Source organism: Oncorhynchus gorbuscha, linkage group LG03 (assembly GCF_021184085.1).
Source record: "Oncorhynchus gorbuscha isolate QuinsamMale2020 ecotype Even-year linkage group LG03, OgorEven_v1.0, whole genome shotgun sequence".
In the NCBI taxonomy this organism is placed as follows: Eukaryota; Metazoa; Chordata; class Actinopteri; order Salmoniformes; family Salmonidae; genus Oncorhynchus; species Oncorhynchus gorbuscha.
Window position 1 is genome coordinate 56,562,739 of NC_060175.1, and position 25,352 is coordinate 56,588,090.

At 43.2% G+C, this 25,352-nt stretch overlaps 1 protein-coding gene across 13 annotated transcripts in view; it reads left to right on the forward strand.

Moving 5' to 3' along the window:
* LOC124031607 (neuron navigator 1-like) overlaps positions 1-25,352 on the forward strand; it is a 143,447-nt gene that overhangs the window by 42,522 nt on the left and 75,573 nt on the right. For 12 of the 13 annotated variants that reach the window (XM_046343061.1, XM_046343055.1, XM_046343059.1 and 9 more), the window contains exon 4: positions 12,573-13,316. The exons of the other annotated variant lie outside the window; for it this stretch is intronic. In XM_046343061.1, coding sequence (XP_046199017.1) covers positions 12,573-13,316 — 744 coding nt within the window. The remainder of the gene's footprint in view (positions 1-12,572; positions 13,317-25,352) is intronic. 13 annotated transcript variants of the gene reach the window in all.

Sequence of the window (25,352 nt, forward strand, 5' to 3'; positions counted from 1 at the left end):
TATTGAACTTCCATACTCTCAGGCCAGGGGCACAACAATGTATGAATTAATGGTTGGATCTGAATCATCGTTATAATCATTGGCCAATACAGATAATTAAGTAAAACCAAAAGTCCAAATCTCTATATCCTTCCATGACTAATTTAGGAAAGTCTCAATTTTAGCTAGCTAACTAACCACCGGAGGACAACAACACAACGAGATGCAACAATTAAAGTTTCTGTCAATGGCGTATGCTATGCTCTCAAACGGATTGGATAGGAGTGATGCCAAAATACAAGCTGGCTTCCCTTAACACTTTGGTGACCATTCACAGTTGAGCTCGCTCAGTTTAGCTCAAAGCTGATTGGACATTTTTTAATACTTTTTTTGTCAAGAGAGGCCAAATGTTCACTGGCTTTCCTTACCAATGCTAAGCATCAGACAGAGGGGCGCTGTTTCGCTCACTAGGATGATTTCTCCTGTGAGATACTTTCAGCATCTTGCGAATTGAAGGAAAATTATGAAACACAGAGAAACGAAAGATACATTATTTTATGAGAAAATTAAAATATATTGGTCAATTTTTTGGGGAAGCCTTGCTTCTCTTGGCCTCCATGAATACACGCCACTGCTTATCAAAATCAATTTATGCCATCGCCAACTTCCCAGCAGGACAGTCCAGCCCCCACTGACCATCCCCACAAACACATATAGACCTGTATTCAATCAACTCAAATTGGTGGGGCCTACAATACACAATTAATCCTGATTCTACACACATACCTCACACATTCAATTGACACACTTAACTGCTGCAGGTGAAATGATGGAAAAACATTCAAACTATAACAGGATATGAAATATGACTGAAAACAGGGCCCTTTAACAAACACTAAATACATTTACATTCACACACAAAAGATGGAATGTTCAGTCTTTGGTGAGGATGTTTCATCATTCCAACAGACCCCCGCCAAAATGTGTCCTAATGTTCAAATTACGACTATGCCACTGCTATGTGGTTTTTCCCTGTTCCTTTTCAACATAAATCTATTTGAATTCCACTCTGCTTAGAATCAATCCTTGCCCCTGATCATGTTTTGACAGATCATTCAACCATGATTAGCTACATTACGATCTGATTGGCTAAAATGGGGCTCCAAGCCATTGACAATTCCCTGTAATCTGCACTGTCTGAAGTAGCCTCGTCAATCGCTGAAGTAGTGCCAGTTTTCAAAATATCCATGCGCCACCTCTGAGCCCTGACCAAAACAAAACATGGCAGAAAATGTATCTCACCTCAGATCCAAAGCCAGTGGTAACCACAAACTTTAATGAAGCTTACGTTAAAATGAAAAGATGTTAAACTTGGCTCGTGGCTGCAACACATTTTGTAACACAGACAGACCGTAGTATGCACATCACTCACCTTAAGATTCTGCAAAAAAGACATTTCTGCATAAACTAATTAATTCTAGCTAGGTAGTAAAGTTTACCCTCGTCGGTCCTGCATTTTGAATGCATCCAATTTCAGTTTGTTAGGTTGTTGGTTTGTTTTTTTGGAACTTCGTAGCAAGTAGGTTGCTGCCTAGGCAGTGAGCATGCACGCTTGCTAACTAACGTTAAGTGGGCCAACCAATCGTCAATCAAGAAGCACTACACAAATAGCTGACAAATTGACCTGCAAATTGTGGCTGGCTAGCCACATACTGTAGGTATAGTTTTATAGTTTTATAGCCTGAATTTGAAATGGATTACATTTAGATATTGAGTCACTGGCCTACACACAATACTCTGTAATGTCAAATGGTTTAAGGATTTAGAAATATTTACAGTTGAAGTTGGAAGTTTACATATACTTAGGTTGGAGTCATTAAAACACAATTCCAGTACGTCAGACGTTTACATACACTAAGTTGACTGTAACTTTTAAACAGCTTGGAAAATTCCAGAATATGATGTCATGGCTCTAGAAGCTTCTGATAGGCTAATTGACATCATTTTACTCAATTGGAGGTGTACCTGTGGCTGTATTTCAAGGCCTACCTTCAAACTCACTGCCTCTTTCCTTGACATCATGGGAAATTCAAAAGAAATCAGCCTAGACCTCAGAAAAAAGTTGTAGACCACCACAAGTCTGGTTCATCCTTGGGAGCAACAATAGTACGCAAGTATAAACACCATAGGACCACGGAGCTGTCATACCGCTGAGGAAGGAGATTGTGAAGATTCTGGAGGAAACAGGTTACAAAATTATCTATATCCACAGTAAAAACGAGTCCTATATCGACATAACCTGAAAGGCCGCTCAGCAAGGAAGAAGCCACTGCTCCAAAATCGCCATAAAAAAGCCAGACTACAGTTTGCAACTGCACATGGGGACACATTGTACTTTTTGGAGAAATGTCATCTGGTCTGATGAAACAAAAATAGAACTGTTTGGCCAAAATTACCATTGTTATGTTTGGAGGGAAAAGGGGGCGGCTTGCAAGCCAAAGAACACCATCCCAACAGTGACGCAGGGGGTGGCAGCATCATGTTGTGGGGGTGCTTTGCTGCAGGAGGCCTGGTGCACTACACAAAATAGATGGCATCATGAGGTAGGAAAATTGTGTGGATATATTGAAGCAACATCTCAAGACATCAGTCAGGAAGTTAAAGCTTGGTCGCAAATGGATCTTCCAAAATGAACAATGACCCCAAGCATACTTCAAAGTTGTGGCAAAATGGCTTAAAGACATCAAAGTCAAGGTATTGGAGTGGCCATCACATAGCCCTGACCTCAATCCCATAGAACATTTGTGGCAGCACTGAAAAAGCATGTGTGAGCAAGGAGGCCTTATAACCTAACTCAGTTACACCAGCTCTGTCAAGAGGAATGGGCCAAAATTCACCCAACTTATTGTGGGAAGCTTGTGGAAGGCTACCCGAAACATTTGACCCAATTTAAACAATTGAAAGGCAATGCTACCAAATACTAATTGAGTGTATGTTAACTTCTGACCCACCGGGAAAGAAATAAAAGCTTAAATAAATCATTCTCTCTCCTGTTATTCTGACATTTCACATTCTTAAAATAAAGTGGTGATCCTTACTGACCTAAAACAGGGATTTTTTACTAGGATGAAATGTCAGGAATTGTGAAAAACTGAGTTTAAATGTATTTGGCTAAGGTGTATGTACACTTCAGACTTCAACTGTATAAATTAATAAAAAAATGAACAGCTGAAATGTCTTAAGTCAATAAGTATTCAACCCCCATTGTTATTGCAAGCCTAAATAAGTTCAGGGGTAAAAAGTGGCTTAACAAGTCTCATAATTAGTTGCAATTGTCTTTAACATGATTTTTGAATGACTTCCTTATCTCTGTACCCCACATGTACAAGTATCTGTAAGGTCCCTCAGTCGAGCAGGGAATTTCAAACACCGATTCAAACTACAAAAAACAGGGATGTTTTCCAATGCCTGGCAAAGACGGGCACCTATTGGTAGATTGGTTAAATGAAATAGAGAAAAGCATTGAATATCCCTTTGAGCATGGTGAAGTTAATAATCACACTTTGGATGGTGTATCAGTACACCCAGTCACTTCAAAGATACTGGCGTCCTTCCTAACTCAGTTGCCGGAGAGGATGGTGGTGGCTGCATCATATTATCTTTATGCTTGTCATCGACAAGGACCAAGGAGTAAAAAGAAATGGAACAGAGCTAATCACAAGCAAAATCCTAGAGGAAAACCTGGTTCAGTCTGCATTCCAACAGACACTGGGAGACAAATTCCCTTTCAGCATGACAATAACCTATAACACAAGGCCAAATATACACCGGAGTTGATTCCGAGACAACATTGCATGTTCCTGAGTGGCCTAGTTACAGGTTTGACTTAAATCGGCTTGAAGATCTTTGGCAAGACTTGAAAATGACTGGGTAGCAATGATCAACAACCAACTTGACAGAGCTTGAGGAATTTTAAGAAGAATAATGTGCAAATAATGCACAATCCAGGTGTGCAAATATCTTAGAGACTTACCCAGAAAGACTCACAGCTGTATCGCTGCCAAAGGTGTTTCTAAAATGTAATGACTGAGGCGTGTCGATACCTATGTACAGTAAATGAGATATTCCTGTATTTAGTTTTTACATTGTCATTATTGGGCATTGTGTTATATGGGTGAGAAATAAACATATATTTAATCAATTTTGAATTTAGGCTGTAACACAACAAAATGTGGAATAAATCAAGGGGTATGAATACTATCTGAAGGCACTATAGCTAGGAAGATGGAGTTTGTTCTCATTTCTGCTGTCAAGTCTCTGACGTGACTCTGCCGTACTGTAGGGAGCTAGCTAATGTTAGCACACTAGTTAGCTAGCAAGTGAAGTGACAAGAAGTTTAGCCAGCTTGTGTAACAACCAACAGAGAGGAAGAGGCAGCTAATTGTCCCTGCTACTCTATAGCTGGCTAGCCAAGTGAGTATGTAGCAGTTATGGCATTAGTACTAAGGCAGACTGAGGCCAATATTATCGTTCTGTCATCATCGACATAACTTGTTGTATGTCGCTTAGTGACATGGCAACAGTCAGAGAAGTAGTGGGGGATACATTCATGTCAGAAATTAACCACACTGCTGCAACCAGAAACTGCTGGCTTTTTTAGCGACAAACAGTCGTTTTCAGAGGGAATTCTCACAAATAAAATGTTTCAATCCATTTTTTTTATAAGCACATTAACACACCCCCGTCTGTGCGTTGCTAGGTAATTACCGCACACCTCAGCGGGTTGAAGTCACTCCCTCCAGCCTTCCCACACCACTGAGTTGTGTGGCAATACCCTGACAATGCACAGTCTGGATTGTGTTAATGCTGACGTAGTGAAGTGTGTCCAGTTATTACTATGAAATCGGAGCACCAGCCTGTTATTGGACAAAATCGGTCTTCTATGAAGACCTGACTTATGCGTTAGTTCAACAATAACCTGGTGATATAATTGGGGTTTATCTGAAGGTATGAGTTCTTTACTCGTCAATTTGAGCTCACTTCTTCCAGAGTAAGAAGACAACACAATTCCATTATACATCAATTATATACAACGTAATCCAAATATTTACAAACATAATGAGAATGATCATGGAAAAGGGTAGGGAACAGGGTGAAATATGCGAAGTAAAGACCTCGATATAACAGAATATTAAGATGTCATACTCAGTGAATGAGCAAAGTCTGTTGCTCAGGCCACATAGAAAAGAACAAAGATGGCTGTGTAGCCTTTCTTGTATCCTTGTGATTGTTTCTCTTCTTGTCTCCTCAGGATTGTGTTCCTGGTTGCTCTGTCTTTTGGCTAATTCATTGAGTTCCGGAGGCTGTGCTCTGACTGTCTTCTTCTTTCCTTGAAGAAGGTTAGCTTAGGCGTCCGCATGCATAGGTTCGGTTTGCTCCTATCAGAGCTCGGTTAGGTGGAGTGAATGTCTGTGCTCACATACTCCCTTAAAATACCTACACTTGGAAAACAAGAAGCGACAACAGTACTGTTTTATAGTCTGAATTAATGTGTGAAATTCATATTTTACGTTTTGGCAGAGGTCTTAGTCGCCCAATTTTACATCCAACTAATATGTTTGGTGCAGTATTTCTCAAACGAAAAAATGCACATGAAAACTAGTTGTCTGTTGTTGAATGACAACAAACACTTAATTGAATAATCCCTACTGTTTGCACCCAATCAGGGTGCAACGGACTCGGCTACCGAACTTCGACTAGCCTCAAGACAACTTACAAAACAAACAAAAACATAAAAAAACATACTCTAAGGTCAGGGCGTGACAGTGCGCTAGTGTTTAGGCAATAACTAGCTCTCTAAAGTCTTCTGCCTTTTTCTGGGACTAAGGGGGCTTTCACATCGAACTGGTTTGGAGTGGTTTTTCCAAACTCTGGTGCATTTACCACCTCAGTTCAGTTTGTTCGGACTGGTGTGAAGAATATCTAAACAACAAGTCACTGTATGATTGGTTGTTTGACCAATGCTCGAGAATCATATCTTCATATCTTAGAAACATTCTGTGAGTAGAAGAACATTTATGAGTGCATCCGAGGAAGATAGGGGAGATGGGTACCTTGGATATAGGCTACTGATATAACCTATTCATGTTGCAGTTAGAAAAGGGAAAGGGAAATGGGGACACCTAGTCAGTTGAACAACTGAATGCCTGTGTCTTCCGCATTTAACCCAACCCCTCTGAATCAGAGACATGCCGGGGAACAGTGCCTTGCTCAGAGGCAGAATTACAGATTTTTACATTTTCAGATCAGCTATTGCGCTGTTTCCTACCACATGTTGTTGAAAGACCAAAGCAAAAGTAATATGAAGACTGGGACACACAAGTCTCAATTCCGGTACTGAATAGGTACTTTCTCCCTAAAATGTACTTTACCCCCTGGGTACTATTTCTCTAAAGATACTTTCCCTCCCTTGTTGAGCTGAGCCCAGAGCAGGGCAGAGAGGAGGATAAGAGGGATAGATATAGAGCTTTTTTATGACCCATTGTCTTGCAGGTAGAGAAAATCTTCAGGGAGAAGACCTAAAGTTGGCTAAAGTCAATTCAACATAATGTTTTACATTATTCAACATATGACACTAAAACAACACATCGCTACATTACTAACATTTTAATCGCCTCCTGTATTTTTTTGGCGAAATATGATACTGAATACAACATGCAGTTGTTTTTCAGTAAACAGGGCAGACTGCCAGACACATACAGCATATGCAGTCTATATTATAATAGTCTACTGTTAATATGCCCAACTCAGCCCCTGTCACTAGTTCTCACTACAGTGACTGCTAATGTACAGTAGAGTAAAAGCTTCATTACTCCACCTGTTTGATACATCAGGATCTAGGATCTCCTCCAGCAGTTTGTCACGACTGGATGGCACTGCTGCTGTCTTGTCAGTACAGCTTTTCATAAATACACATGTGGGAAAACACGTTTTCCTGACTGTTAAAAATCACTCTCAAATCCCGTACAAAATATGAAAACGGCTTAAAAAGCCACTCTTAACTTTAAACTCCACTGCCTGTTTTAGGCATATCTTATCGTAGAAAGACACGTACAGCAGGTATTTGTACGTTTCGCATCATCAAATGTTGACTAGGAGCTTTGACAGCTCTCACAGTGACATGTCTGTGAAAATGTCTGTTCTTGTCTGTGAAAATGTTTAGTAAGAAGTTACTTAATGGTTGACAATTAGAGAATAGTCATTCTGCCATTATTATCCATTTACAAACATTCCTATCTACAACAAACCACAATGTTAACCTACAATTACCTCAGGCCTAAGAGGAGAATGCAAAGGTCAATGGTAATGTAACAAAGATAGGGGGGGCATTGTGTCCAAGTTTTGTACTGATTAGTACTGTTTAGGAACACCCAGTGCACGGATAATGAGAAAAGTACCTCATAAAACTACGTTCACTGTAAAAGCCTTCAAAGTAGCCTCTTAATTATTGTGATGACTTAGAGAGGCTGTGACCGCCCCTCACTTTATTCCTCTGAGAGAGCGTGGTGGCAGGTTGCATGGTTGAGTGGTCCTCAGGGCCGAATGGACAGATGCCAGACTGAGGGACCCAGTGATTTGATCTGGGGATCAACTATCGCCTCCTGTCAGGGAGTGCCTCTCACCCCCCCGGGACAGCCCTGGGGGGCCACTTCCAACCTGTCACTGTGTCCTAGACACTATTTATGAGGGAGAGAGGGATGCTCGGGTTATCTGTTTATTTCATATGGATAAATGCTCTCTGTGTGACTTCGTCAGTGTAATCAGTGTGTGGTTTCATTAGCGAAACAAAACAAGCAAACAAGCAATCTAAAGGAAGAAAGGATATGTAACTCTAATCTGAATGCTGTGCTGGTTGCAGTTATACCAGCATTGACTGTGAGTAATGACACTCAGAAGTTACTGTTGTTTGTCCTTCTGGAGTAGCAACAACATAGCCACTACCTCTTCGTCAAAGTAGTCCGAATGAATCTAAGATTCATCAAGGAATCTGTTATTAAGTTTGAAGTTTTCACTGAGGAGATCTCCGAGGAGCGCAGTTTTGCTAAGTCTTGCTAAGGTGTTTGGTGCAGTATTTCTCAAGTAAAAAGTAAATTTAAAAAAAGTGCATATCTGGGAGTATTTCATAGCGAATCATGTTACAAAACAGGTCGTGGCAGCACAGATGATTCTCTCAAATGTTTTTTTTCTTCTATTGTGGCAGTTGGGATTCAAGTGCGTGTCGTCTCAATTCTCATTTTGTCCAAAACAGTGGCAGACTCGAGTGATCACTATCAAACACATCAACAAGTGGCCACTCCATAAAGAGTTTAGGGGCCAAGTGTTCTTTCAACAGAACATTGGCGACATCTTGTCTTAAGTAAACAAGCCTAAGGAGCTGCATAATGGGGGCAGGTTTGTCTCACAGTCAGGTTCTGCTATACGATTGCATAGAGTTCAAACAGCATGGGCAAGTGGGCATGATTGTAATCCAAAACCAACACTTGTGTAAATCATGATGACCTCAGTTACATAAATCTTACACAACTCTGTTTTTGGAAAATACTGACTTTATGACCAATATTATCCTACTTGCACTTTTTAGCACATTTTCCCAGTGGAATAAATGTTTCTGACTAATATCAATGCCACATAGGCCATTTCTAACAAGATACGTTTTTTTTTGCATTCAGTTGCTCATTAAGAATGACTTCTGTTGAAACAGCCTGTAAACATTTTGACATTTTTGGTCGGTTTGTCCAGGAACAATACAGTGGAACATTTTACTCTAAAAATAGTATTATTTCTGTGGCATAAGACAAAATGCTCCCACATTAACACAAGGAGGTAAAATAATCACTTTGATGAGATTGGAAACGAGCACGGCGGATTAGCAGTTTGTTTCAGTTTTCCTCTACAGGTTTCCAGCCCATTGAGCTCAGCAGGAATGCACTAATATTCAGCATATAGGGATGTTTGGGGGGAAAAAACCCACTGATTATTATTTAATTCAGGTTTTTACAATATCGTGGACCCTCGGTCTCATATTCCGCTCAGCAAAATTATTGAATTAGTGATTTAAACAAGATGTATTTTTATGGTAGGGTATCAATGATCACTCTGTTTTTCTTTGACCACACACGCACACGCACACTGGGTGAGAACATTTGGACGTTCCTCTACATCTTTTATGTGTTGCATCATCATATGATGCAGCACCCCATAGCAGCTGAGTCGCCACAAAATGATTACACAGATTGTCCAGGGAAATTTACTACTGGCAGCTGTGGAGCTATCCCCTCATAGCCTCTTTACTCATAGACACACACACACACACACACACACACACACACACACACACACACACACACACACACACACACACACACACACACACACACACACACACACACACACACACACACACACACACACACACACACACACACACACACACACACACACACACACACACACACACACACACTGCTGGCCAGTACATTCGGAATTGTCTCCAGATCTGTGGGAAAGCAGCGGCTGGATGCTGTTTCACCCTCATCTCTCCTGAGGAAGGTTGTCTCTCCCCTAGTTCATTAAATCAGTTGAGAACAGTCAGGAAATGGGTTCGCCGTATCATTGGCTGAGTACGTTATGATACTTTGTGTGGTCTTTTGTAAGCTAACATTCTCTTTATAAGGACTTATGCACAGTTGATATGTTGGTTGTACAATAGGGTTGCTCAAGCAGAAATGACTTGATGCAATTGCAATATTTCCAGCTCCATTTCATAAATATGCTCATACAAAAATATTTTCAAAATATTGTGATCAACTTTTTCCCATCCACAAATATCTACACAACAGGAAACAAGCTTGTCAGAGCAGCTTGGGAGTGAGGTCATCATCAATGGATTCAACTCAGCATGGGGGCATCGCCTGTGACAAGCAAGAACAAAACATGACATTGTTTTCAGTCCCCCTCGCTAAGCCACATCAAATGACTCCATGGGTCTCAGAAGAACCCCAGGTGCCCCAGGACCAACATATCAGGCCAGTGGAGTGTGTAGGCACACGGTGGGAGAGCAGTGAGAAATGGCCCTTGAGGCATCGTAACAAACTAGTCCGTTGCATTGCATCAAAGCAAAGTGAACCATAGTGTTCCCAAAAGGTTATTGGTTCTCCTGGTTAGGATAAATTGTGTCTCATTGCTTTTGAGCACAACCTAGAAATTATTTCTTGATTTCTCAAGCGGGCACATTACACACATACTGTATGTCAACACACATAATTGTGCATACAGTATGTATGCACACTATATTGTACTATTTTACTGTAATAGAAGGTATAGAGGTTAATAAACAGGCATGTATTTCCCAGCTCTGTTGTCTGTGTGAACAGAAAGCCACCTAGCTGGTATAGCAGCCCTCATGCAGTATTTAGAGTCAATGAATGTCCACTTGTTCTAAGGGGAGGGGGTGAAGCAGACAGTCATTTTGCAGTAATTCCAGTGCTATACTTACATACTATAAGACATTATGAGTCTGGGTTGGATGCTGTTACCTGGGTTTAGTGCTTATGCTGCTTGCAGCTCTTTCCATAGTGTGCTAGCACTTTATTTTACAGTATTTTCCTAGTATTCAATAGGAAATTGTGGTATCAAATGGCGCCTAGTTGCACTTGTTTTATTGAATTTATTGAAAAATGAATAAATAGGTTAACTGTAATTACCATTCCACCATTTCATTTCTTAGTACCCCGAACAAAAATATAAATGGAACATGTAAAGTTCTGGTTTCATAAGCTGAATAAATGATCCCAGAAATGTTCCACATGAACAAAAAGTGTATTTTTCTCAAATGTATTTCACAAATTTGTTTACATCCCTGTTAGTGAGCATTTATCCTTTGTCAATATGATCCATCCACCTGACAGGTGTAGTATATCAATAATCTGATTAAACAGCACAATCCACAATGCCACAGATGTCTTGAGTTTTGAGGGAGCATGCAATTGGCATGCTAACTGCAGGAATATCCACCAGAGCTGTTGCCAGAGAATTGAATGTCCATTTCTCTACCATAAGCCACCTCCAACGTCGATTTAGAGAATTTGGCAGTACGTCCAACCATGGCAGCCCAGAACCTCCAAATCTGAGGGTGCTGAGGAGTATTTCTTTCTGTAATAAAGCCCTTTTGTTGTCAAAGATGAATTCTGATTGGCTGGTCAGGGGAAAGATGACAATTGTTTGGTCCAGTGACACTCATTTAGGCTGTTGGCAAGATACTGTATAGTGAAAAAGGACCTGAAAACCTCCATAGACACCTGCCAAAATCAGCATTTTGTTTTGTTTATTTGAAACTTGTTCTTGCTCGTCCCAAGCAATTCCCTCATGCAGAGTTTAGTCTATTGATGATGACCTCACTCCCAAGCTGCTTTGACAAGCGTGTTTCCTATTGTGTGAAACTGTGTACGCGACCAATACAATTTGATTTACCGTCAATAATTTTGATACACAAGTGATATTCTCGGACATATTTTTTTTTCTTCTAAATTTCTTCTAGATGTTAATTCCGATAGTAAATTATGACTTCCAAATTATGTTCGTACAGTCATAGTGTATACTTACATATATATATATATATATATATATGAAAATACGGTATTGACCCACTTTTAAACTTATTGGACAGCATTGTTCTTCTGTACACATCATTGGACTGGTTCCATTTAAGTAAAAAGTCAATAACACTCAGTAGATTTAAGCATATGATTAAATCAGGGTTAGAGTTAGGTAATAAGGCAGCTCAGACAGGATAAACAGTTAAGTTGGATGTTCCAGTTGTTGTGGGCTTTTGGACACAGCTTTCCTCACGGGCTGTTAACCCTGTTCATTTTGTGCACTGAGTAAACGACATGCCTAAATGTGTCTGACTGCACAATCCATTTCCCCAGCACACAGGCAAATCATGCATAATTGTGTGTGCGATGAACGTGCCTGACCCAAGAGGTGAAGGGAGGGGGGAGGGGAAGAACAAAGGGATTGAGAGAGGCGAGGGCGTGTGAAAACATGCCTGTGATAAAAAAAAATCATTATGCTGTCCAGTTTTTAAAATGCCAAGCTTATCATTTCTCATCGCTCCCTTTACATTTCACACATGCTGCTGAGGCAGAGCAAAGTGTCTTTAAATGGTACATAGGATGAGAGAGGGAGGAGGGGGGAGGGGCTGTTGTTGCGTCTGCTGCTACTGTCATTCTGCTGCTGCGCGCTTCAGCGGCAGGAGGCTCTGCTGAAGGGAGGAGTAGAAAAGGGAGCCAGGGAGAACGAGAGAGAGAGAGGACAGGGAAAGAAAGGAGAGAAAAGAAGGGAGAGTCTGTCATGAGGACAGAGAGGGGGAAGGAGGAGAGGAAAATAATTATAATCTGTCTGAAAAAAGGACCAAAGATCCAAGAACTGTGTTGTGGTTGCCTTTTTCTGTTTTCTCTTGACAAGGACAAGGGGACCGAGAGGAATACTATTTTTTTCTCCTCGCTGATGCTTTTCTCAATACTCTCATGCAGGAGGCATGCTCAGAAGTAGTGTGAAAGGAGGCAGAGAAGGAGATTTAAAGATGGAACGGGCGGAAAGTACCAAAACCTACGGCCAAGCAGAGGGCAAAGCTGTTGGCGTGGCAGCCAAGAGGGGCAAGTCGGGGATGCCCCAGAGTGCCCAGCGAGGGGAACTGAGGGTGTACCGTGCAGGTAGCTCTGAAGGGCGGCTGCCTGTGTCCTCCAACCTTCGCAAGCAGAGGTCCCTGACCAACCTGGCCGTGCTCACCGATGCGGAGAAGAAGATGCACCTCTACGAGCCCAAGTGGTGTGATGACATGGCCAAGCCTGGAGCGGGGCATCTCAAGACGGGCAAGCCCAAGCTGGCAGGAGGGGGTGGCAGTGGCGGAGGAGGTGGCGCGCCACTCTCACGCAACCTCTCCAAGTCAGAGCACTCTCTCTTCCAGGGCAAACCCAAACCCTTCAGCCCACTGGCGGCTCCTTCTGGCCTGGTCAGACCCGGTCAGAGCCGGATCCCTAGGGGTCCATATGCAGAGGTGAAGCCCCTGAGTAAGGCCCCTGAGGATGGAAAATCTGACGATGAGATCCTCTCCAGCAAGGCCAAGGCTGTCAACAAGAAGCAAGTGGCGGGAGCTTCTGGGGAGGCAGGGGCCAAGGGCCAAGGGGATGGGAGCCAGTCCTTCCTCAAGGTGGATCCAGAGCTGGTAGTGACTGTCCTTGGTGACCTGGAGCAGCTTCTCTTCAGCCAGATGCTGGGTGAGTAAAACCAAGCGGAACCTTTTCCCTGCCTGTCGAGCCTGTTGCTTTCTACAGCACAACAAATAGAAACGCCCCTCTCTCCTCACTGTCTCCTCTCGATGCCTCGCGCAGTCAGCACGCCCCCTTACTACAGCTGTCGCTAACACCTGCTTGCTGCTGCAGACTTCATTGTCCCTGAATGGAGCTAATCTGGCCCAGCATCGATTCAGAAAAAAGCCTCTACGGTTTTTACACCGTCTCTCAGTGTTCACATTGCATGCATTTGAAACACTTTCTCTTGAATGCCGTCCCAGCTTTTGCGTTGTGATTTAAAGTTGTTTCTACATTATTGTGAAGCAGGGGTTGGGATCACACGATGTGTGGTGGTGGACAATACCTCCATTGTTTGCAATGCATGTAGGTTATTGTTTTGAACATCCTACTGGCTACGCGATCTCTGGCATGTGAAGCATGATGTCATGGATTGTGTGTGTAAGGTTGTTTCCTATAGCACTAGGGCTGGGAATTGCCAGCAAATTGATACTTGGGAGTCAAAGTATTGATATAATATCGTCCAAGTAATATTGCAATATATAACTGTGTTGATTTTTTCCCCCATCACTATCTAGCACTGGCTGTTCAATGGTATGAAAGAAAAAAAGAAAACCCAGGTCTAGCCAGTGACACGCTGATCTCTATTCCATCTCAGCTAGTCTGCTGCAGCGGGTCTACTAACCAGCTATGCCCTTAGTAATTGTGTAGCCCTCTGTATGCTCCATGCAGGGATATCTGTGAATAGTTCCAGAAAATAGGAGCTGGGAAATAAACCAAGCCATATTTAATTCATTTTCAGCCCACTGTGAGACACATATTTAGCCTCCTCCCAGCCCCATTCATCCGTGGCCATTGGCAGATGGTGTCCACACTGTCTGCTATGGGAAAGAAAATGGCCATGGCTGGGCCTCTCTCTCTCCCTCTCCCGTGGGTATCTCAGTAGAATGACAACCTCTTTGTTTACAACCAGGTGGATAGAGATGATATAATGTGTAGATATAATGGACTAAACACAGCACATTTTGAACAGAATATCGCTCTTTTTCACATAATTTTTCAGTCAGGTTTTATACTGATCAGTGATATAGGTTGATCCCTGCATTGCCTACTGTGCTTTTTTTTGGCCTCTGGCTATGAATGTCATCATCCCAACTGAGTGCATTAGATTAGTGTGTTGGGTTAATTGGCTTTGACATTGATCAGAAACAACAGCACAGATTAGGACCAAGAACCAAATATCCCGCCCAAACCTTGTCTTTCTCTGACAGTCATACATGGCTGGCACATATCCCACTGTACTTCAGTTTGTGCATCAGCTGCTGAATCAGTGACCTCAATTTCAATTGTGTCCAACCCCTGCCCTATTAAATTGCCAATTTCAAGTCCCATACCCTCGCTATGGTTTCATAGAACGCTCATTTTGGGGGTCTGTTTCTCTGCAGGCCCCTGAAAGGGTCAGCTCTTCTCTGGTCCACTCTAACAAAAACCATGTTGAGATGGCCGGTAATTGAAGATGGGACTGGATGGTTTGAGATTATTAGGCCACTACTTTGACTGTATCTGGCGATTGCTCCCAGGGGGTTCAAGGCTAATGACAGTGAACTCTGCCCTGAATCATAGAGCCCAGAGACTGATTTAAACAACACAGCTCTGTCACAAATATTATTTATGTTGTTTGGAATCTGTTCATTGATATACTATTTTAAAATCAAAAGGTTTTATGAACAAGCCCGTCAATGAGCGTTCCAGCTCGTCACATAGAGGTAGCCTATATTTTGTTGACATACCAGCTAGCCAAGTTAGAGACATATTTGGTGGTCCTTCTGTAGCTCAGTTGGTAGAGCATGGCGCTTGTAACGCCAAGGTAGTGGGTTCAATTCCCGAGACCACCCATACGTAGAATGTATGCACACATGACTGTAAGTCGCTTTGGATAAAAGCGTCTGCTAAATGGCATATATTATTATTAATGGACACATTTTTACTGATTTCATGTGTTCTCCGTGCCTTATTAGTTCATAAGGACGGGACGTCTAACGCTCGTGTTTGTCAGGCTTGGAGACAAGTAAACAGTGTCAGTCAACAATCCCATTCTGAACATTGACAGTCCGTTGTTTGTGTGTATGTGTGTTTACTAGTGATCGGGGGAAAATCGATACAATTACATATTGCAATATTATTTTGGGAAAATATTATATAGATACTTTGACTCCAAGTATCAATTTGTTAAAAAAAAGTTTTAAAAAAATTAGCTTTGCTATGTAGCGTTAGCTAGAGCTAGTTGGCTGTACCTTTGCCAAAACTCTGGTATTTTTCATCCGATAGCTTGTTCTCCATATTCTTTTTAAATAGTGAGCCAACATGTTTTCATCACTTTTATTTCCACGACTGATCAAATCGAATTTTCTCATGCTCTCGCTTGTCTCTCTGCAGCAGACATATACTGAGCAGTATGTTTGGAACATCAAATCGAAATAAAATTGCAGTGTCAAATGGTATCGTAAGAATCACAATACATATAGTATCATATTGTGAGGTCCCGGGCAATTCCCAGCTCTGGTGTTTACATGATTGCAATTTAAAATATACATTTTTATTTATTTCATCTTTATTTAACCAGGTAGGCTAGTTGAAAACAAATTCTCATTTACAACTGCGACCTGGCCAAGATAAATCAAAGCAGTGCGACACAAACAAAAACACATGGAATAAACAAGCATACAGTCAATAACACAATAGAAAATAAGAACGTCTATATACAGTGTGTGCAAATGTCATGAGGATGTAAGGTAATAAATAGGCCATAGTAGCGAAGTAATTACAATTTAGCAAATTAACACTGAAGTGATATAGGTGCAGATGATGATTTGCAAGTAGAAATAATTGTGTGCAAAAGAGCAGAAAAGTAAATAAATCAACATGGGGATGAGGTAGGTAGATTGGATGGGCTATTTACAGATGGGCTAAGATAAAGCGGAGATTTACCTAGCAAAGACTTGTGGATGACCTGGAGCCAGTGGGTCTGGCGAAGGATATGTAGTGAGGTCCAGCCGACGAGAGCATACGGGTCGCAGTGGTGGGTGGTTGGGGCTTTGGTGACAAAACGGATGCCACTGTGATAGACTGCATCCGGTTTGCTGAGTAGAGTGTTGGAGGCTATTTTGTAAATGACATCAATGAAGTCGAGGATCGGTAGGATAGTCAGTTTTACGAGGGTATGCTTGGCGGCATGAATGAAGGAGGCTTTGTTGCGAAATAGGAAGCCGATTCTAGATTTAATTTTGTATTGGAGATGTTTAATATGAGTCTGGAATGTGAGTTTACAGTCTAGTCAGACACCTAGATATTTGTAGTTGTGCACATATTCTAAGTCGGAAGTAATGAGTAGTGATGCTAGTCGGGCGGGCGGGTGCGGGCAGCGAACGGTTGAAAAGTATGAATTTAGTTTTACTAGCGTTTAAGAGCAGATAGAGGCCACGGAAGGAGTGTTGTATGGCATTGAAGCTCATTTGGAGGTTTGCTAACACAGTGTTCAAAGAAGGGGCAGATGTATACAGAATGGTATCGTCTGCGTAGAGGTGGATCAGGGAATCACCCGCAGCAGGAGCGACATTGTTGATATGTACAGAGAAAAGAATCGGCCCGAGAATTGAACCCTGTGGTACCCCCATAGAGACTGCCAGAGGTCTGGACAACAGGCCCTCTGATTTGACACATGGATCTCTGTCTGAGAAGTAGTTTGTGAACCAGGCGAGGCAGTCATTTGAGAAACCAAGGCTGTCGAGTCTGCCGATAAGAATACAGTGATTAACAAGAGTTGAAAGCCTTGGCCAGGTCGATGAAGATGGCTGCACAATACTGTCTTTTATCGATGCCGTTTATGATATCGTTTAGTACCTTGAGCGTGGCTGAGGTGCACCCATGATCAGCTCGGAAACAAGATTGCACAGTGAAGAAGTTACGGTGGGATTCGAAATGGTCAGTGATCTGTTTATTAACTCGGCTTTCATAGACTTTAGAAAGGAAAGGCAGGACGGATATAGGTCTGTAACAGTTTGGGTGTAGAGTGTCACCCCATTTGTAGAGGAGGATGACCGCGGCAGCTTTCCAGTCTTTAGGGATCTCGGACGATACGAAAGAAAGGTTGAACAGACTGGTAATAGGGGTTGCAACAATGGCGGCCGATAATTTTAGAGAGGGTCCAGATTGTCTATCCCAGCTGATTTATAGGGGTCCAGGTTTTGCAGCTCTTTCAGAACATCTGCTATCTGCATTTGGGTGAAGGAGAAGCTGGGGAGGCTTGGGCAAGAAGCTGCGGGGCTGTTGGCCTGGGGTTTGGGTAGCCAGGAAGAAAGCATGGCCAGCCGTAGAGAAATTCTTGTTGAAATTCTCGATTATCGTGGATTTATCGTGGTGACAGTGTTACCTAGCCTCAGTGCAGTAGGCAGATGGGAGGAGGTGCTCTTATTCTCCATGGACTGTACAGTATTCCAAAACTTTTTGGAGTTAGAGGATGCAAATTTCTGTTGGAAAAGTAAGCCTTTGCTTTCCTGACTGACTGTGTGTATTAGTTCCTGACTTCCCTGAAAGTTGCATATCATGGGGACTATTTCGATGCTAGCGCAGTCCGCCCCAGGATGTTTTTGTGCTGGTTGAGGGCAGTCAAGTGTGGAGTGAACCAAGGGATATATCTGTTCTTAGTTCTACATTTTTTAAAGGGGCATGCTTATTTAAGATGGTGAGCAAATTACTTTTAAAGAACGACCAGGCATCCTTGACTGACGGGATGAGGTCAATATCCTTCCAGGTCGATTAGAAAGGATTGCTTGCAGAAGTGTCTTAGGGAGCGTTTGACAGTGATGAAGGGTGGATGCGGGCAATGAGGCAGTGATCGCTGAGATCCTGATTGAAATCAGCAGATGTGTATTTGTCAGGATAATGTCAGGGCAAGTTTGTCAGGATAATATCTATTAGGGTGCCCATGTTTATGGATTGTACCTGGTGGGTTCCTTGATAATTTGTGTGAGATTGAGGGCATCTAGCTTAGATTGAAGGACTGCCAGGGTATTAAGCATATCCCAGTCACCTAACAGAACGAACTCTGAAGATGGATGGGGGGCAATCAATTCACATATGGTGGCCAGGGCACAGCTGGGAACTGAGGGGGCCTATAACAGGCGGCAACAGTGAGAGGCTTATTTCTGGAGAGATTCATTTAAAAAAATTAGAAGCTCGAACTGTTTGGGCACAGACCTGGAAAGTATGACAGCACTTTGCAGGCTATCTCTGCAGTAGATTGCAACTCCTCCCCCTTTTGCAGTTCTATTTTGATGGAAAATGTTGTAGTTCGGGATGGAAATCTCAGAAATTTTGGTGGCCTTCCTAAGCCAGGATTCAGACACGGTAAGGACATCAGGGTTGTTGGAGTGTGCTAAGGCAGTGAGTAAAACAAATTTAGGGAGGAGGCTTCAGATGTTAACATGCATGAAACCAAGGCTTTTTCAGTTACAGAAGTCAACAAATGAGAGTGCCTGGGGACACGCAGGGACTGGGTTAACATCCACATCACCCTAGGAACAGAGGAGGAGTAGGATGAGGGTACGGTTAAGGCTATCAAAACAGGTCGTCTAGTGCGCCAGGGACAGAGAATAATAGGAGCAGATTTCTGGGCATGGTAGGACAGGTTCAGGGTACAGTGGAGGTAAACCCAGGCATTGAGTGATGATAAGAGAGTTTGCATCTCTGGAAGCAGTTATGCTGGGTGAGGTTTACTGCATGTATGGGAGGTGGGACAAAGGAGGTATCTGAGACATGTTGAGAGGGAGAAGGGGCTCCGCAGTAAACTAAAACAATGATAACTATCCTAAACAACAGTATACAAGGCATATTGACTTTTGAGAGGGACATAAAGCGAGGCATTAAGCAATCACAAGTGTTGATTGGGAGCGCTAGAGAGGACAACAACGGTTCAGACAATAACAGCTAATCAGGTAAGACAACAACAGGTAAAATGGCGATGAATGGGCAGAGATGGTCAGTTAAGTACACACAAGACTTGAGTTCGAGGCTAGGGCCGACAGATAAAGAAAAATAAACAAAACGTAGTACTGTGATTAATTAACAGTCCAGCAGGCATCAGCTATGTAGCCAAGTGATCATAGGGTCCAGTGAACAGCAATAGATGAAATAGGGAAGCCGCTGGGTAGTCATTGCTACGCTAGCAAGCGGGAGACACAGCGTTCAAAGTTCGCTGGCCGGGGCTAATAGAAGCGTCTGCTCCGACGTCCGACAAAGGCCGGTTGAGGGCACAACGGTTGGAGTTACATCGGCAGACCAGTCCTGGTGGAACGGTCGGGGCTCCATGTCGACAAAGGGTCCAGGCCAGTTGGTGAAAGAGGTATTGTAGCTGTAGTAATTTTGTTTGCTAGCTGGGAGATGCGCATGGCTTGCAGCTAACTGGTGCTAGCTTCTGGACAGGGGCATTAGCCACTATAGCAGCTAGCTAGCAGCAATGATCCGATGCAAAGGTCCAGAGCTTACGGCAAGAATCCGGTGGAGTAGTGGTGGATTCTAGTCGTGTTGGGGTGGAGTCCGGGAGGCATCAGCTGTGTAAGTATTATCCAGGCTAAAATCGTCTGGAGTCATTGCAGAAGGTAGCAGTGGCTGACAATGACTAAATAGCTAGTTGCTAATTATCTGGTTAGCTTCTGATGGCTAGCATCTGATGGAGGTTCTGACTAAGGTTGAAAAAATAGAGAATCCGTATCACATTGGGTGAGGCTGGTTGCCAGGAGGTATATTTAATTTAAAAATAGGAAAGAGATTGAAAATAAATCGAAATATATACAAAAAAAGATGAAAAATACTAAATGTACACGAGAGAAACAACAAACCACGTCTGCACTGCTAAGCCATCTTATAGTCTGTGTGGTTGCGTAGGAACCACTAGAGGCAGTTTATGAAATGTTCACATCCTCCTAGATTTATTAAGGAAAAGATATTTTAAGTGTCACATTATTTTAAAACGATGAACTCTCAATTAAAACATCTGCTTAATTAATTATTTATTATTATACATAATAATCCCCGATGAGACAACATTGCAATGATTGAACAGCTTTGTTTTATGAATGCAAATATTGCCAGAAAAACAGGCAGAACTTCAGACAGTATAAGGAATCATATGAGTCATGACTCGCCTCCCCCCTGCCCATGAGAGCAAACACACACACATACACACACACCAGACGACTTCTCTTTGTGGAACTGGGAATAAAAATTGACAGGCGATTGCCTCTGCAAATGTACAATAAAGGGAAACTTGACCAAAATGTCAACAAATAAATGTGTCCATTTGCAGGAGTAATTTTCATTTGACGAACAGTAGGCCTGGCAGGCAGCCCATTTAGGCAGTAGATAGCTAATTGTCTGTGAGTACCAAGGCTCAACCCACGGCCACCTGACAATGTAGCTCTGTTTAGCTTTCAGTTGGCAGTGTTTGAGAAGTGAATAATCCATTTGTCAACTAATTGTCACTTCACCGATTGCTTTCAAAAGAGAAACTGACAACATATACAGTAGGATTACCTGTGCAAACCATCTTTTCTCCTGGACTTTACTATGGGTGAAAAGTGTGAAACGTTATTTCAAAAGGATGGGGGTATCGTCGGAAATCGTAGACATGGGACTAAAAGGTTTTGACCCGTGTGTTAGTAAAATTGTAAATACCAATGGGGATGAAACGCATTTACATGGCAACGACATGACAAGACAGAATGAAAAACAGTCTACGCATGTACAGTAAGTGTTCCACTTCGTGGAATAGAAAAAATGGTTGATGTTTGATTAGATCATGTAAACAAAGTCACCACTCAGAAAAGAAAGCAGGCACGAAAAAGATCACATATTTAAATGAATCGCCAAATATCTGTATTCCCTTGATTTCCTGTCTCATTATACAATTGTTTATGTGCCATAATACAGTCGGTATTTTTGTTTTATTCAAAAATGGTTATCTTACTCCATTATGCAGCGGTTACATTGATCAGAACTGTATTTTATTACGGAACATGCTTTTGTGCCAGTCTTTCTTTAAGTAAATGTTCCTTCCCTACGGCATGGTATCGTACAATAGCTATCCTTATAGACGGGTTTGTTGTTTAGCAACAAAACTGACCCGTGTGCAACTATGGGGCCAAACAGACGGGTTGGCTTCGAAGATTGTTGACATGTTAACTATATTTCGTCTCCAATTTTTATTAAAAACATAAATAACACACGGACTTGTGCCCCATTGAAGCATTCCCCGAGTGGTGCAGCGGTCTAAGGCACTGCATCTCAATGCAAGAGGTGGCACTATACAGTCCCTGGTTCAAATCCATGCTTAGTCACATCTGGCCGTGATTGGGAGTCCCATAGGGCGGTACACAATTGTCCGGGGTAGGCCATCATTATAAATAAGAATTTGTTCTTAACTGACTTGCCGAGTTAAAATAAAATTGTTTTTGTGATTATCTATTGGACAGATACACATATTCATATACTTCTGCATTCATAGTCTGCATAATGCAGTCGTAACCCACTTTTAATTTGATTTATTGCTCACAACAGCATTAATGAAAAGACTGTTTTTGTTCCTCTATATAGAGGCTCTATTTGTGGGACACATCTTATGACTCCATTCTGATTCGGTGGTACAGTTGTCCTCTGGATGTCATAATAGACTTATTTATGAAGTCAGTTTGTGTAATGCGACCTCTATCCACTACCAGAACGACACAGTCCAACCCTCACACCATAAGACAGAACTGGAGATAGACTTTGGTTCACCCAATACATAGCCTCTATTGTACAGTATAGTGCAGCTGTAATGGATGAGAATGCGGAGGGAACCTCAATAGCAATCGGCAATTGTCTATATTCAACTATATTGTGAAATGGCCATACAGTGTAATGGGGGGTGGAGAAAGAGTGCACGTTAACACAACTAAGGGAGATGGAATTTGACTCGTTCTCAATGGCAGATTGAATATGAATGCGTATTCCTTCAATAGCCATGTCCACGAGGAGAGCAGGGCAGGGAAGTAAAGCATAGCTCTGGGTTCCTACGACGATGACAAGAGAACTAGCAGATGAGGCGGATGCAGCATACAAGTCTTTCTGCAGTAATTAGATGTGAACTGTGCAAGCCCACCATGACTGTGGCAATAGGCTGCATACACTGCCATAGAGTGGCAGGCAAATACTGTAGGTACAGTGCCTTCGGAAAGGATTCAAACCCTTAGACTTTTTCTATATTTTGTTGTGTTACAGCCTGAATGTAAAATATTTTAAATAGAGATTTTTTTGTTGTCACTGGCGAACAAGCCCATTGTCATGCAGGTGAAAGAGGACCCAAAAGCGACTTAACAGAAACAGAGTTTATTCAAGTCCAAACAGAAAACGACAAATCCTGAATCCTTAACAGGAAATGTCCAAACAGGGAATAACAGAAATCCTCTAGTCTGTAGAGGGGAATAACAGGAGAAGCGGCCACTGACTGCAGGTCGCTTCGGGTAGGCGCAGGCCGTAGCTGACAGAGACACCTGCTCACACGCAGCATCTGATGAAGGCAAAAACACGACAGGACAGGGCGATACACAATCACAGCACGGTGAATTCTAAACAAGGAACCGACAGGACAGGAACGGAACACAAAGGAAGAAATAGGGACTCTAATCAGGGGAAAGGATCGGGAACAGGTGTGGGAAGACTAAATGATGATTAGGGGAATAGGAACAGCTGGGAGCAGGAACGGAACGATAGAGAGAAGAGAGAGCGAGAGAGTGAGAGAGGGAGGGGGAGAGAGAGGGATAGAAAGAGGGAAAGAACCTAATAAGACCAGCAGAGGGAAACGAATAGAATGGGGAGCACAGGGACAAGACATGATAATAAATGACAAACATGACAGTACCCCCCCACTCACCGAGCGCCTCCTGGCGCACTCGAGGAGGAATCCTGGCGGCAACGGAGGAAATCATCGATGAGTGAACGGTCCAGCACGTCCCGAGACGGAACCCAACTCCTCTCCTCAGGACCGTAACCCTCCCAATCCACTAAGTATTGGTGACCCCGTCCCCGAGAACGCATGTCCATGATCTTATGTACCTTGTAAATAGGTGCGCTCGACAAGGACGGGAGGGGGAGGGAAGACGAACGGGGGTGCGAAGAAAGGGCTTAACACAGGAGACATGGAAGACAGGATGGACGCGACGAAGATGTCGCGGAAGAAGCAGTCGCACAGCGACAGGATTGACGACCTGGGAGACACGGAACGGACCAATGAACCGCGGAGTCAACTTACGAGAAGCTGTCGTAAGAGGAAGGTTGCGAGTGGAAAGCCACACTCTCTGGCCGCAACAATACCTTGGACTCTTAATCCTGCGTTTATTGGCGGCTCTCACAGTCTTCCCCGCAGACAAAGGCAGACCGGTAATGAAGTCTAAGGCGATGTGAGACCATGGTCGAGAAGGAATGGGGAGCGGTCTGAGACGACCGGCAGGAGGAGAGTTACCCGACTTAGTCTGCGCGCAGTCCGAACAAGCAGCCACGAAACGGCTCGTGTCACGCTCCTGAGTCGGCCACCAAAAGCGCTGGCGAATAGACGCAAGAGTGCCTCGAACACCGGGATGACCAGCTAACTTGGCAGAGTGAGCCCACTGAAGAACAGCCAGACGAGTGGAAACAGGAACGAAAAGGAGGTTACTAGGACAAGCGCGGCGACGCAGTGTGCGTGAGTGCTTGCTTAACCTGTCTTTCAATTCCCCAGACTGTTAACCCGACAACACGCCCATAAGGAAGAATCCCCTCGGGATCAGTAGAAGCCACAGAAGAACTAAACAGACGGGATAAGGCATCAGGCTTGGTGTTCTTGCTACCCGGACGGTAAGAAATCACAAACTCGAAACGAGCGAAAAACAACGCCCAACGAGCTTGACGGGCATTAAGTCGTTTGGCAGAACGGATGTACTCAAGGTTCTTATGGTCTGTCCAAACGACAAAAGGAACGGTCGCCCCCTCCAACCACTGTCGCCATTCGCCTAGGGCTAAGCGGATGGCGAGCAGTTCACGGTTACCCACATCATAGTTGCGCTCAGATGGCGACAGGCGATGAGAAAAATAAGCGCAAGGATGAACCTTATCGTCAGACTGGAAGCGCTGGGATAGAATGGCTCCCACGCCTACCTCTGAAGCGTCAACCTCGACAATGAATTGTCTAGTGACGTCAGGAGTGAGGATAGGAGCGGACGTAAAACGTTCTTTTAGAAGATCAAAAGCTCCCTGGGCGGAACCGGACCACTTAAAACACGTCTTGACAGAAGTAAGAGCTGTGAGAGGGCAGCAACTTGACCGAAATTACGAATGAAACGCCGATAGAAATTAGCGAAACCTAAAAAGCGCTGCAACTCGACACGTGACCTTGGAACGGGCCAATCACTGACAGCTTGGACCCTAGCGGAATCCATCTGAATGCCTTCAGCGGAAATAACGGAACCGAGAAAAGTAACGGAGGAGACATGAAAAGAGCACTTCTCAGCCTTTACGTAGAGACAATTCTCTAAAAGGCGCTGTAGAACACGTCGAACGTGCTGAACATGAATCTCGAGTGACGGAGAAAAAATCAGGATATCGTCAAGATAGACAAAAACAAAGATGTTCAGCATGTCTCTCAGAACATCATTAACTAATGCCTGAAAAACAGCTGGCGCATTGGCGAGACCGAACGGCAGAACCCGGTACTCAAAATGCCCTAACGGAGTGTTAAACGCCGTTTTCCACTCGTCCCCCTCTCTGATGCGCACGAGATGGTAAGCGTTACGAAGGTCCAACTTAGTAAAGCACCTGGCTCCCTGCAGAATCTCGAAGGCTGATGACATAAGGGGAAGCGGATAACGATTCTTAACCGTTATGTCATTCAGCCTCGATAATCCACGCAGGGGCGCAGAGTACCGTCCTTCTTCT